The sequence below is a fragment of the Rhinolophus ferrumequinum genome, chromosome 14, assembly GCF_004115265.2.
Source record: "Rhinolophus ferrumequinum isolate MPI-CBG mRhiFer1 chromosome 14, mRhiFer1_v1.p, whole genome shotgun sequence".
NCBI classification, from domain to species: Eukaryota; Metazoa; Chordata; class Mammalia; order Chiroptera; family Rhinolophidae; genus Rhinolophus; species Rhinolophus ferrumequinum.
In genome coordinates this window covers 2074098-2089944 of record NC_046297.1, presented here as the reverse complement: position 1 = coordinate 2089944, position 15847 = coordinate 2074098, and the positions used below count along the sequence as shown (strand labels likewise).

General features: G+C 43.5%; 1 protein-coding gene across 1 annotated transcript in view; it reads left to right on the top strand.

Annotated features, from left to right (window-relative positions):
- ATP6V0D2 (ATPase H+ transporting V0 subunit d2) overlaps positions 1 to 15847 on the top strand; it is a 33734-nt gene that overhangs the window by 3178 nt on the left and 14709 nt on the right. The window contains exon 2 of the mRNA XM_033125669.1: positions 7864 to 8035. Within this exon, the coding sequence (XP_032981560.1) occupies positions 7864 to 8035 (172 nt within the window). The remainder of the gene's footprint in view (positions 1 to 7863; positions 8036 to 15847) is intronic.

Sequence of the window (15847 nt, the reverse complement as noted above, 5' to 3'; positions counted from 1 at the left end):
GCATAACTGTGTGTGTGTGCTCAGAAATACTCATTTATTCCAGGGCCTGCCACTGACTGATGGTGAATCGGTCACTGGGACCCTCTGTGACTCAGTCCTTCCCATAGGCAAGCGGGAAGCTGCTCCACGTGGCCTGTTTCACCGGTCTGTTTGGAGGCGTATCTACACAGAAATTTCCAAGTTCTTTAAAAGAGACTTGAACCAAAATTATAACGTCAAAGGGCCATAAAACAATCTTTAAAAGAATTAACACTGCTGTATTTGTATTAAGACTATCTTTATAGAGTGGTTTTAGCTTTGCCCTAAAATCTGTACTCTGCCTATTCTCCCTCCCCCTGCCTCCCAATCTCTGGCAACCACAGATCCTTTTACTGTCTCCACAGTTCTGCCTTTTCCAGAATGCCATACAATTGGAAGCATACAGTGTGCAGCCTTTTCAGATTGGCTTCTCTCACTTAGTCACATGCATTTAAGTTTCCTCCTTATCTTTTCACAGCAATGTTGCTATTTTCATCAGATTAAAAAAAAAAAAGTTACAAACAAGACTGTTGTAAATATTCTTTCCTCTTCAGAAAAGACAGGGCAATAGAATTAATACTTCAGAGCTCTAGAGTTCGGTAGTAAACAGCGTTTTCTAAAACACACGGTGAAAGTGCTGTTCACAGGTGTGGTGAGCGGTCTCTGGGATGAGCCTTTACTGTACCCTCTCTGCCACCGTTTTCAGAAGGGAGCGGGACTCACCAACAATTCTGTCCTTTTCGAGGGATGCGGATTTCATTCTGTTCCAAGTGTGCCTTCACTTGGGAATTAATTCAACAACCATAGAGTGAGCACCAAAGAAGTGAAGATGGCAAAGGCAGGCCTTAAAAGGGCTCCCATGCTGGGGAATAAAATAAATAAGGCCCCTTAGCAGGGCAAGTGGGTGGCTCCTACCCAGATTCCAGATATGCATACAGTGCACTCGGCCTGGGACTCTGTGTGGAATAGTGAAAGAGGGAAGGAGCCAAATCAGTGTCTGTCCGCCGGGACCTGGGTGGGTGACTTATGAGCAGGCAGACAGTGGAATATTCTGCAGCAGGGAAAGAAGGAGCAAGCCTGAGGACAAGCTCAAGAAGACCGACACAGAAAGATCGCGTAGCTACACTAACTGAGGAGGCAAGGGGAAGAGGTCTGTGGACAGGGTGCTGCTAAATGAGCAAAGCAAGTCAATTTGAAACATATTTTCTATATGACTGTCTAAGAAACTGTGAAAGGATCCCAAAGAAATTAAAAATAGTAGTTACCTGGGCCGCAAATGAGTGGGGGTGGTGGTGAATGGGTGACAAGTAGAGGACACCTTTCACTGTTTACCTGTACTTATATCTAACACCTGTTTTTTATAAAAATTTTTGGAGATATAACTGATATATAACATATTAATTTCATAACAATTGGATATATGTATATATTACAAAACGATCACAGTAAGCTTAGTTCACATCTGCCACTGTACGTAGTTACAAATGTTTTTCTCTTGTACTGAGAACTATTAGGATGCACTCTCTTAGCATTTTCAAACATGTAGTACAGTAGTACCCTGTTTCCCTGAAAATAAGGCCTAGCGGGACAGTCAGCTCTAATGCGTCTTTTGGAGCAAAAATTAATATAAGACCCAGTCTTATTTTACTATAATATAAGACCCGGTCTTATAATATAATATAATAATATAATATAATATAATATAATATAATATAATATAATATAATATAATATAATATAATAAATATAATAATATAATACCGGGTCTTACATTAATTTTTGCTCCAAAAGACGCATTAGAGCTGATGGTCCAGCTAGGTCTTATTTTCGGGGAAACAGGGTATTACCTAGAGATCCCATGCTGTACAGTACAACCCCACGACTGACTGACTTTGTAACTGGCAGTTTATACATTTTTGACCCCATCACCCACTTTTTCCACCCCAACCCCCGCACCTCTGACAACCTAATTTTAACTTTAAAAATATCTATAGAAGGAACACTCTTATTTCCAAGGGCTTTCTCTGTGCTCCTTTAGATACTATTTATACCTGCAATGATAGCACCTATCATTTCTGCCTTGTGTTAAAAGTGCATGTCCAAGACGGTCGCTGCCCTGTGCAAAAACACTTCAGTGGCCGTTGAAGAGAAACCACAGGCCCCAAACGGCGTCGCTTATGCTAAAAACCCATGGCACCAAACCTAGGTTTAATACCTGACCTCCCAGAAATGTAACCTTCATCAAGCAGTCTGGAATTTTCCATGAGGTAACCTGTCACCTGGGCCCTCCCCACTCCCCAAAGGAAGAAGAGGCACCTGCCTGATAAAAGCCCTGGCCTTTTCCTTCCCCCACAACAAACTGAAACTAATCCTTTCTTTCACTAATAGCTCCCTTGCCCACCCTTTTTTCTGTAAAAACCTCCCATTTTTGCACAACTCCTTGGAGCGTCCCTCTGTTTTCTGGATGGGACACTCCCTGATTCATGAATGGCTTAATCGAGCCCATGCGAGCTTTAAATTTACTCGGCTGAGTTATGTTTTGCAACATGGCTTTTTGTCAGGCAGTATAAGCTTCTCGCTTAACTCAAAGGCCGGAGTGGTCTGTCCCATCCGTACCCGGTGAGCATTTCGTCAGAGCCCTCCACCTTTTCTAAGGTTTCCTTCGGTCACAGATTCCGTTTGCCTGGAGAACACACCTTCTTCTGCTGTACCTGGCGGTGGACCTAGTCCTGCAGAGCGGCTATGACCCTGCACAGGTGTGTCACCCTGCGGCAGGACGTGTCCTCTTGTCTGTCTAGCCCCCTGAATGATCAGCTAGGGGCCTAACTCAAGAATGAATAATGGACTTAGCTCCTCCTACAGTGCGAAGCTTCTGAGGCTAGAAACTGCAAATATGTGAGGGGGTAGAGAAGTATGTGGGTTAAGTGTGTGGCGGATTCTTCCACGGTGTTTAAGTACCGAATCTCCACAAAAGTACATTTTAAGTAGCTTACAATCAGGCCTCAATAAAGCTGAAATTTTAATAAATCCCATTAAATAAAGAAGGGCAGAAACTTCACCTTATACTTTCCCGCCAGCTCCACCAGCCTCAGGTTGTGTTTTGCACATAGTAGGAGTGCTGAAACACACAGTAGAAACGGCTGCGTTTGGGTTCAAGTCTGGCTTTCTGCCTCCTGGCTCTGAGATAGTAAGCCACTGGCTGGACTTGCAGCTCGTGCGTCATTATCTGATGCTTCAGGACATCTCCCTCCCGGGTCAACCCTCAGTTTCCAGGGCAATCAGAGATTTCTGAAGGTGTTTTGTAAACTGTACATCATAAGCATTCCCAGGAAATGCTAAGCACCCCTGAATGGCAGTGTCTATGCAGCAAGAATTAGTTCCCCCCTTTTCTGCAAGACTCTTGAATTCCTGAAATAATGCTTCCCATTTTGTGGTTACGGTGTTCGGTACGTGAATCTGTGTCTTTGATTCTATTCCCCTTCAGAGAACAGCAACTTGTTCTGGAAATACCCATTCTGGTGAATAAGACTCAAAATGAAGCATTTCCGCCCTTGGCACGTGCACTGAACTCTCTAAGGAAGTGCTGTGGGGCCGCTGGTTCCTCCGTCCCAGGTTTGAACCACAACGGAATCTGTTAATGTTTGAAATGCATCTGTGTGGTAGAAATTGGATTAGGTGGCACGGAGGACATGATAAAAAGAGGACATTATTTACTCTCTAAATAGTATCTAGTTGAGAGGATCTCATAAACAAGTGAACACAACAAAAACACAAGAACAGTTGAAACCTATTGATAGAAGATGTATTTGAAAGAGAACCAGACTTTGGAGGACAGCAGGTTGGGAAAATGCCAATGGACTAGGGGTGAGAGGGGAGAGAAGGAGAGTTGAGCAGACAAAACATTCTAGGCCCACAGGGAGCACTAATGACCATGTTTCCCCGAAAATAAGACCTAGCTGGACAATCAGCTCTAATGCATCTTTTGGAGTGAAAAGACCGGTCTTATTTTACTATAAAATCAGGTACGATATGATATGATATGATATGATATGATATGATATGATATGATATGATATAATTAATATAATACCGGGTCTTATATTATTTTTTGCTCCAAAATATGCATTAGAGCTGATTGTCTGGCTAGGTCTTCTTTTCAGAGAAACAGGGGAGTTACAGATAAGAAAAATAAAGGTGAGTGGGTGGGGAGTAAACCAGTTTGGCTGCAATGCTAGAATACCTGGAGATAAGGCTGGAATTTAGCTGGGAAACATTTTGAAGGACTTTGAAGATCTGACAATGGAGCTTCCAGATGTGAGATAAAGATAAGAGATGTGCCTGATCTCCAGTCAAATACTTGCATGCAGGGAAAACATGGACAAGTTGTCTCTCTGAGCCTCCGTTTCTGTGAAATAGGGATGATTGTTATGGGTAACAGAATGTATATCACAACTGTTCCGTCCATGGGAAAACTTTCTACCAGTGTCGTGAATGTTTTTTTGTTCGTTTGTTTTTTTAATCTGCCAGAAACTTTCCAAGCTACTTGTGGGATTGCTACGAGATCAAAATAATTTTTAGGAAAGATTACACTGAATGAGTTAAAGGCTTGCAATGAGTTAAAGGCAGGAGAAGTGAGCCTGGTAGAGTCGCTTTAGAGAAGGCCGCAGTGCCGTAAGCATCACTGCTTATTTTAGAAATAGATGGGTACAGAGGACAAGAAGAAAGAAACAATATTATGCAGTGATTTCTCTGCTGGCTTGTCACCTACATCTTGTTTAATCCCCACAACAACGACCCAAAAGCATAGATTCCATACCCATTTTATAGATGAGGAAATTGAGTTCAGAAAGGCCTGATGACATCTGCGTTCAGCACCAGCGCCCTTCCCAGGTACCTCTGCAGGTGCTTCCTTGGCAACACCTACGTGGAGAGTGAAAAGTCTAGATGTTCCCTTTTATAGAAAGGCTCAAACAAGAAGCTGCCAGGAAAAAACAAAACAAACGAACAAACAAAACTCCCAAATCTCTCAGTATTTTCTAAACCTGACCTGCCCAACAGTTTAACAGAAGATAACCAGGAAGTCCCAGATCCTTTTCCTATCTCACTAGCCAGGTGGTCTCAGGTATGGCCCATTTGATGACACTGTGACACCATGGACACACCTGCAGACACACTCATCCATGTGACATGCTCTCATCTGTGTCATAAGAACCCAATCCAGCCCTCTTAGTCTAGTTCTGTTAGGGAGCTATTAGAATGATTTACTCAGTAGTGATCCCGCAGTTTGGAAAACATTCACTTCCTCATTTGAATAACAAAGGAAAAAAACACCACTTGCCACACAACTTCTCCGGATGGAAAGGCAGCATAATTTTCCGAAGTGTGTTGTGTGGGTGGTTGCACTGTTTCCTGGTGCCTGGGGAGATTCTGTACCCAAGATCTCTCAAATGAATGAGGTAAAGGCTTGCAATTCCTGCAGTTAAGAAGCCTTGTTTCTTCCAATTTATTTGACTGCAAAGTCCTGTTCTTCACATACCTATGTAGGGAAGCACTTGGGAAAATGCAGGGGGAAAAATTACTGAACCAATTTTGAAAATGATAAACCTACGCCTAACCATGCCTGTTGTTCCTGGCAGGCAATCAGCCTCTCGGAGCAAACATTTCAGATCCTGAGACTTTTTTCTTAGATTCTGAATGCAAGTGTCCCCTGGGTCATTTTGCTTCTGGGGCAAAAGTATTCCTTCCACTGCATTTGTCTGTCCATCGAGTACAGTATTACAAGGTTCCTCCGGGGTCTGAACCGCTGGAGACATTTAATTTCAGGGTCTCGCCGGCAGTTGAAAGGTTTGGAAGTTATATCCCTTAAAAGAAACACATGTCACATGAGCAAGCTATCATGGTTTGGAAAGAAGTTCCATGTGTGTCCCTTCTGTTGCCAAATATCCCTCAGCGGTAGGAACGCAAACTGTCCAACTGTACACATCAGAACTGCCAGAATGAAAGACAAACAAGACGTGGCAAAAAGAACAAAGAGTATGATTTTGAACATTGAAGTGAATTAAGGAGATAAATGAGCAAGTCAATTCTGCAGTCAGAATAAAGCGCCGTCCCCATGCATCCTTCCTCCGCGGCAGGTCCCAGGAAGGCCTGGACGCGGGACAGGTCCTCAGAAGCACTTGAATGTCTCCTTGCAAACCCACCCCACCCCTGTCCCCCAAGCCCAACACAGCCACCAGAGCTGTCCGTCCACATCAGTTATCTCAGGACACAGGATGTCCTACTGCGCTTTCCTGAGCACACCCCTGCTTATTCCTCCAGCTCCATTTCTTCCCTCTCCTCCTCTCCCCTTAGTCCTTCAGCAACCTTCCCAGGCCCTCTGCTCCCATCCCCAGGGACCATAAGTCAAGGTCCTGACCTTTGTTTCTGAACCCGGCTCGCGGTCGGACCCTGTGTTTGTGGCGCCTCCTCCCCGACCAGACTGCTTCCTTGCGGACGAGGAGTACAGCTCGTCCACCTTTGGGTCTCCTGTGGTAATGGCACAGAGCAGATGCTTAATCAAAAACCCAGTAAGCTCCAGGATGCCATATTGACTCCCGTTGGGTGCGAGACGGTGCCTGAGATGTTTTTAACATTCAGACATGAAATAACACTTGAGAGCTGCTGGGTGCTTCACCAGGAGCCACAGATAAAGGACGGAACGAAGCCAGTAGAACTGCCTCTGCCGCTAACACACTTAAGACTCGCCCACATCGTGTGACAGGTGCTGTGCTAAAGTATTACCAAAGTACTTCAAACTTCAGATGAGTGAGATGGAATAATTCTGCCCAGCAGAAGCAAGGCTTTACGGAACAATGGATAACCTAATTGAATGGACTGGCACTAAAATACAGATTTTAAGTGGCTTTGAAGTCAGATAAGCCTGGCTTTGAATTCTGTTTATCAATGTGATTTTGAACAACTTAGGAAACACTGAGCGTTGGTGTTCTTATCTGTAAAAGGGGATGAAAATCATTCCTACCTCCCAGGATTGCCAGGAGTATTAAATGAGATAATACACGCTTCGTCCAGTGCCTGGTACGTCACAAGCACTCGGTCACCGGTAACTATTATTTTAATGTTGAAGGATGCATTATGATGAGAGCAAATCTGGAAAGGGTCTCGGATGGGGGGGGGGGTCTCTGGCAGAAGGACGGGGTCAGAGTTCAGCCAAGAACGCATGCTGCGAAACACGGGGTTTGCGCAGGAGGAAGCAACAACAGAGGACGTCGGAATTCGATTCGTTTCAAGAATGCTGGCATGGCCCTGCGGAAATGGTGTTGGATTTTAAGAGTGAGGAGACCCATTTGCTAGTTCAAGGCCGACTACTGTATAAAGTCGGCCCTTCGCCCCTGGGACTGTGTCTTCATCTGACGCTGCCCTTCCCTCTCTGCCACGCCTGCTGACAACACTCAGAACCGTCCCTTCCATTGAGCTGGGCTGCAGCCTTACGGTCCGCAACAGTTTCCGAGCAGCTATTTCCAACGACCACAACCGGCTCCGGTAAAAACTACTTGACATCTGTGGACCAGGGGCTTCTTCGTGTTCTCATCAGCAGTGCGAAACGATTCTAGATTTTTTAGGTCACTGAAAATGTTTATATTGCCCTAGAATGTCCACATTGAGGTTTTTTTTATTGCTTTAGAGATCAGTGCTCAAGTCTACATCATATAGAGACCTTATGTGAAGGTCTAGTGAGGTAATAAGAATTAAATATGCATTTGTCATAAATGCATCCAATTAACGTTGCAAAAGCTATTCATGCCCATTCAAAATCTAACCTGATTTGGGGTTTTGTTCAAATTTCAGATCTGAAGATTCATCTTCAGACCACTGATTATGGCAACTTCTTAGCTAACGAAACGAACCCTCTGACTGTTTCCAAAATTGACACCGAGATGAGGAAAAAGCTGTGCAGAGAATTTGAGTATTTCCGGAACCATTCCCTGGACCCCCTGAGCACGTTTTTCACCTACATGACGTAAGTGGTAGCGGGAAGCCGTTAGTCCCCAGTGTGGCCGTGCCAATGATGCCAACAGGTGCAGGTGGGGTCTCAGGTGGGGGTTTTGGCTAGCGGGAGGCCTAAGATCTTTTCTATTGTTTGCTAAGTTTGAATACATTCAAGTTTCAGCAACTGATTCGCTCACTGTTAGAACATGGATTTCACGTATTTACAAACATGGTTAGGTAGGTGGTGGTGGCCGCCTCCATATAAAGCAGTGTTTTCAGTTCTCGTTTTAAAAAATGGTAAGTGGTGCTGATGCTTAAAGTGTTTGTGTTGCTGGGACTGACGGTAAATACTAGGTGACATTTTTGGATCACTTGTCTGATCCAAGGGTGTGGTTGACATGTCACAGATTGTTCTTCAGGCCACATCTGTCCTTTCCTGGTTTCCCCTGCAGCAGGCTAAGGAGCCCCCATCATAGTTACATGGTTTTGTTTGTCCCGTTCCATCACCTGTGGTTCCAGTCTTTCCAAGGTGAAGACCCTTCATTCTAAAAAATGCTTGAACCTCCACACAACAGTAAATTGTACTTTTATTAATCCAATGAATAAGTTACATCCAGTGTTTAAAAATCCTGGTGTCCCGGCTGGCAAGTTGGGAACAGACGTGGGCAGTAAGGGAGCTGTTTGTTACGTATGTATGATTAAGAATACAAGGTCCAGGCCCTAGCCTGGATGAGAAAGGCATAAAATAAAACTATTCCCCTATTCCACACGTCCCCTGCTTTCCTACCCTGTTCCTCTCCCTGAAAGTAACCATATCTCGGTTTTTTATGTATTTTTCCAGAAAAATATTTACATTTGTGGATGCATATTGATACATACTCAACCTACCACCACATTTCAGATTTATACGAGTGCAATCATATTCCTTCCAAACCTTTTCCCCACTTAATATTTCTTAGAAAATATTCTTTTCAACATCATTCTTTTTAAATAATTACATAGAATTCCATGTTGGGTGTGTATCGTGATTTAATTTACCTGTCATCTATTAACAAATGCCACGTACTCCTGAGTAACCCCGGGGTCGGGGTGCCGAAAAGGAAGGGCAGACAGGGGGAAGGGAGGCCACAGAAGGAAGTTCCAGCCAGCTTATGGAAAGTCCCCAATGGTAGCGTAAGGAAGATGGGCTTTATCACATCAGAGAATATTTTGTGGGTGTGTGTTGATAACCTGCAAGATCCTTCCCTAAAAATAAAAATCTTAAGCAGAAACGCAATATGTAAAAGGGAGGAAAGAAGGGGCCAGGTTTGCTTCCAGGACTCTGCCCCCCCTCCCTCCATCCACCCCTTCACACACACATACAATGGTTGGGGTGAAGTGGACAGGGCTTGGGCTTAGGACCAAGTCGGATCCAAGTTCTCATCTACTCTTCAGTGGCCTGTGATGCCTCCTGCGAAAATGTCTGTTATGGGTGATTGTGGAGACATTCAAGGTCCCTGAACTGCAAGGCAAGATGGCCTGTGTGGTAGGAGAAGTGGCAATCAAAATACTAGACAACATTTGCGGAGTGTTACCCTATAGCAGGGCCCTGCTACGGGAGGTTCGCATATTGTCTCACTGAACCCTCCTGGCCATACTTACTCAGTTCTCATCATCATCATGTTAAGGACGAGCAAATTAAACTCAAGACCAGTGAATTTACTGGGTCACAGATCTAACAAGTGGAGGCATCATGATTTTATATAAATGTTAGCAGTAGGCTTTGTAAGATTAGTTTCTCAGATTGTCGATGAATTCAGAAAATCTACCCAGGACGGTGGCAGCCTAATTTTACCTGAGTCAGAAAGCTGCCAGGTTTTGTACGTTTTGGGTTGCGTGCCAGGTCTCACATGATGGAAATTTGCCCCAAAATATATGGGGAAATGCTCTGTCTCTAAGAATGACTCTGAGTTGCCTGGTCAGTGGTTCTTCTTACATGATGATTCCGTGATTTATTGTTTCCTAATTACAGAATCTTAAACCTGGAAGGAGCTGCCTTAGTGTTATTAAGCAAATATCCTTATTCATAGGAAACTACCATATTGGTCAAGTTAAAATATATTGTTTCTTAGAAAACAAACTTAAAATTCCAAATACCTCTAGTCATTAGTGATGTTTAAAAACTGTATGTAAGAATGCAGGCAGTCACAAAGCCCTGGGTAGAATTTAATACAAAATTGGAAGTGGAAAGGCAGTTTTGGTAGTGTTAGCATCATGGGAGTGGTACTAGTGATAGACGTTTGAATTTATTCTCTCCACTGTAAACTCTGAATGATTTTTTTTGTATCAAAATCTAGAATCAGTAGTACATGATGGGCGCTGAATATTTGTTGAATCATATGTAATCCCGTATTTAGCAGCACCTTACACACAACTAGAAAAATACTTCCAGCCCACTCAGAATTGTATATTTTATACAGCACTTGAATATTGGTTATTTATTGGCCAATATGTTAGGGGTGAAAAACAGATGCAAATGAGGCAAAGAGCAGAGCCAACAGCACAGTTGCCACATGAGATCAGCAAAACTCGCGTCCAAGGGTTAAGGATGTGAAGGCAACAAAAGTGAAAGTTTTTAGGGCGTCATCCCTACAACCGTTCTCTCCCAGCGGGAAATAAAATCTTTCCTCTGCTTTTTGTCAACTTTCTGGTTAGGCAACAATCAACCACTAGGGGGCATGACTGATCCCAGTAACCGGTTCTCCCCAAGTATTGCTTCTTCCCCAGCAATTCGTTGTTCAGTAAGAGATTTGAGGCTGTCTGTCACCTGGAGATGGAAAGCCACCCTGCTACTGATCCCGATAACCACTGCCCAGTTTGATCTTGTTTTCTCTAGTTTATTTTTGAATTGAAAAGAAGTGTTTAAAATAAAAGAGTTTTTATTAAAATCAATTTTGTGCTCACTACAAGTCAGCACTTTTATAATCACTTTACGTGTATTAAATTCATTATCAAGTGGCACTAATATTATTGGCATTTTAGAAATTAGGAAACAAAGATAAAGACTATATACTTCAATACCTATTTCCCAAAGGCCAAAAACCGGAGGTAACCACTCATAAGTTTGACGCATAGCTTTCCAAATCTTTTTTTGTAAAAAAATTGTGTTTGTAAACAAACAAATATATAGATATATTCACAACTATACATACATAGTTAGTTTTATTGTTTTAGAATAGGGAGATCATACTATATGTATTACATGCAATCTGTCTTTTTTATATCATCTATTAAGAATTTTCTACATGAGTACATATAGCTCTATCTTATTTAAAGCATATATTATATATCATTGTGTTGGGTGTACCATAATTTATTTAACCATTCCCCTTCTGTCTATCTAGGTGGTTTCATTTATTTGTCTTCATTGTACATATATCTTGGCTTTCTCACGCCAGAATTTCTTTAGGATGGATTCCCAGAAGCGAAACTGCTTTGTCAATGGATATGCAGATTTTAGATTTTAATAGATATTAGCCAGTTGTTCTCTCATGCTCCAACAATATATGAAAGCCCTGTTTCTCTCCTACCCTCTCAGCTCTGCTTTTTTCTTTCCTTGTGAGAGTGAACTAAGATGTTCTAAAACCTGTTGTGACTGGTGTTTTCAGTATAATAAAGACGAGATCCACCCACCACTGCTGCTGACCAGGTGGAGAGCAGTGGATGACAGACGTAGGAGTTTACCCATCTAACTGGCCAGAAGAATCACTCGTTGGTGTTTCCCCATGACTTACATAACATTTATAATCATGGCTAGAGAAGGGATGGCATTGGAATAATCTAATGTCATACACTTCCTCAAGGGACAAGTATAGAAAAATCAAGGACTAGGCAGCTAGGATGCTAGAAAATGCCAGGTAGCAGCGACTTCCTTCACTTCTGCTTACCCAGTGGGCAGCAAATTAACATCACTGTATGAACACAGAGGAAAACGTATTAGTCGACGGAAAAAAAATCATCGTTGTGTTTCTATTCTGCGCGAGTATGGTTCTTGCCTCTCGGAGGCCACAAAATGGACCAAACGCAGTCCCTGTCTTTAAGGATATTGTCACTAATAAAGATGGGTAGGCATTAGTGCTACTTTAAAAAAAAAAAATCTCATTTGAGATGAACAGGTAAAATGACACCCGGGACACATAACTGGACACTGGCAGTAGTCCTGGAATCCCGGTCTTATCTCCTTAGGGATGTCATAAATATTTGTGAATGGACGAGCCAACGATTTCTCAAGTTCACCACGGCTACTGCCAATGTGTACTGAAAATTAAATTCACCCCAGGATAAATATAAACACAGAAATTCAGAGAGAAAAAAAGACATCACTTCTGGCTGGAGACAGTTTTAAAGCTTAATGAAAAATGTGGTCTTTGAATGTGGCTTTAAAGGATGAGAAAGATCTCAAGTTTTAGCAATCAGTGGGGAAGGGAAGCTTTCTACATCTAGAAAAGAGTAGGAACCAGGGCACGGATGTAGGAAGAGATGAACAAGTTTGAGGAATTTTTAATCTGAACAGTTGGATTAGACCAAGATGGTGGAGACTCTTAAGTATTAGAGAAAAGTTTTCTAAACGTTCCAGAGTTCCCAAGAGTTTGGGGATTGTGCCGTGATCAGCAGTCTTATTCTAAAATACACTCTCCTGGGCAATGCTGACTTATGAGTAATTTTTCAGTATTTTACTAGAAGGAAAAATGAGTGTGACAGCAAAATTAATTGCTTTTCTAAATTATTTCAATTTTCATTTCCTCTATTTAAAAAAGGGAAACTTCAGGGAAATAAGCAATGTTACCCACAATGTCCTATTTCAGGAGGTAAGCAGAATGTGTACGGGGATATTTCAAAGTCTCAACAGGCTACTTAGCAAATCAGACCAAACAGCACAGCTGCCCATGTGGGCACGTGCGCTGAGGGTGGGACGGAACAAAGCTGGACGGAGTCTGACACACATGGCTGCCAGTGTCATCAAGGAAAGCTTTCACTGGACAATTAACACATTGGAAAGTACTTCCCACATGGCCCTTACTGTGCATGTCACAAGGAGTAACTGGGGGGGCCCGTTAAGGGCCGATGGGCACCTGTCGTAGAGGAATTTCACCGAGGAGTGAAATGACTTCACATGCAGCAAATATACATCACACATGAACAATTCCTCCTGGGTATGCATTTCATGTCCCTGTATTTTCCACACGGACCAGTGTGACCAGCAAATATAGTCTGCAGTTCTGGTCACCTACAACAGAATCGTTGTCATGGAGACCGCTGTAGTAAGTGTTGCAAACCCACCCCTATCTGTCAGGTAGGCAGGACCCTGTAGCAATGAGTGCTGATACCGCAGGAAGTCACAATGCTTTCAGACAACCCGTCCACTGCAATCACCAAGTTCACCGAGTTATTTGCTGCCCAGTCACACCCAAACAGGGAAGTCAAATAAAAGCAGTTATCCTGTGGGAAGACTCGTTAACCACCCTTGTTACGAGATTAATGATTACATTCTCAAAGAGATAACATGGAACCTCTTGAGGTTCAGAAACCTTAAAGGAGACATCATAGGAAAGAATGACCACACAGGGTAATTCTAGGGTTGCAAGAAGCGGAATAGGATGGTGACAGGTTTTATAAACTAGGTATACATCACACTAATATCTCAACAGGTAACACGATGTGTGGTCTTGTACACGTTCCATCTTCCGAATGACTGCACCCCTCAGCTTCTTCTCTCCACACCTGGACCGATAACTCCTTATCTCCTAAGAGCAATAGGTAACATTAGAGAGGACGCTATTGAGTAGAACTAAGTGTGAAACTACAGACGTAGAAATCTCAGACTTAAGAAAAGATTGTCAACGCTGCAAATTTTTTATATTAAAGATGATGTGGCTTATAATTTTCTGCTCCCATTTCCCACAAAGTCCAGTTTACAGGAAAAATCTCTAAGAGCGTATGACTCTCCTTCTTGGTCAAATCCACTCTGCTGGTGCTTTTGTATATTACTGGTCCTGATGCCAGCCACTCAAACTAGAGTAAATATTTCCATTTTCAGGCTGAGCAGGTGGAGCTCTTCTCAAACTGATTTTTAAGGCACAGAGCTGGGCCTAGAAAGAGGCATGCGTACAAAGCCCGGGCTCCTTCTGTGACATCCTGTGATTCACACACTGCTGTCGTATGCATTGTTTAACTTGCAGTGAGCCTGTGACAACAACGGGTGGGAGTCTACCCTTCCCTCGTTAATTGTCCTCTTAGCCTTACTGTTCAGGCCCATCTCTGTTCCTGAGCCAATCCGAGCTTGACGCTTTCCTGGAAATTTCCCAGCAATGCAGCTGCTTTTCACGTGTGCATTCTGACCTGTGACTTTCTTTTTGCTCTAAGCCATCAGTAAGATGCTGTGTGTTTCAAATCTTCTAGAAATGTGTTGAAATTTCTGGTTCCCTCATGTCCCTCCAATGATGAATGTCTTCCTTTGCACTGCAAATACCCTGAGTATCTAGATGGTTTGGGGACAGCCAGATAACACAGGTGTAGGCACAGCCCACCATCTGACCCCGAGGCCTGGAAGGATTTGTGAAAACCCCGCCAGCTTTGACGTGTGCCCATCTCTTGGTGGCTGCGTCTTCCTTAATGACCTGACACATTCCTTCTGGATTTGTTTGAGCTTCTCTGAGGGCACTTAGAAGACACTTCTCTTTTTCTGTCTCATGCCAAGGTGTTTGGTGAATGGCAGTCATTTCTCAGCTACTGGTCATGACAATTAAGTACTTAAAAGTTTCATCCTCAGAACGGTTCCTGTAGCTTGACAAGTTTATGGCTCTACGTCATCTGACTATTTAACACCTGTCCTCTCAGCCTGGAGGTGGAAAGCTGTACAGGAAAGGTATTTTAGTTCTTGTCAAGAGACGTATACAAGTTTGGGAGCAAACAGAGAAAGAAAGCATAGCTCTGAGACGCAAAGGAAAAGCTAACAAATTGTCTGGCATGAGCCGTTTTATCCCAGCCTACCAGGGAGCCGGTTTTGGCTTTGGGGTCCCACCGCTGCCTCTTTCCATCAGTGTGACCTGTTCCTGTGTCTCACCCGTGAGGTGGTGACACTAGTGGTTTGCACAGCGCTGAACTGTCGCGAGGCCGAGAACACACACGTCATGCCTGGCGCATAGTAAACACCTCACAAAGAGTTGGCATGTTTAAAGACGACTATTTTTACAACCTAAAATTTGTGAAATTGAGGCACTTAGTCCTAAGTCGCGATTTTAGGCGACACCATGATTTCCGCAGGTGCCATATCAGAGGTATAGAATCAAATATTTAGAAGGGGCTGTACGTGAGGGTGTTTGTCTCGAGCGTGAGTAGGAGAAGGAGTAAGCTGCCTGAGTGGGCACTGCTCCCGGCTCTGTCACTACTTGTGAGCAGTCAGCCGAAACACGCCGGGTCTGCACCACGTGAGTTCCTATCATCTTTAAGCTCAGAAATCACTCGGCACCATCAGTGACCTCAGTGGTGGCTGCCAGGGTCATGGCCCTGGAGCTCTACAGAGATGACAGTGCAGAGAAAGGAACGTGTCTTCTGGGCACACTGTCCCCCTGCCACCCCAAAGAGCCAATCTTATTATATACCTGTGCAGATGTGTGATGGGATGAGGGGACAGGAAAGAGAACCCCTTCCTGTCCCCTGCCTTGGGCCAGGCCTGGGTTCTCACCTCATTTACTGAACAAGATTGTGAGAACTGGTGTATTTTCCCATTTTAGAAACAAGGCCACTTAAAGAATGAGTTAAAATGAAACAGGATCCAAGCTCTACAGCCCTGGCTCTTTGCTGT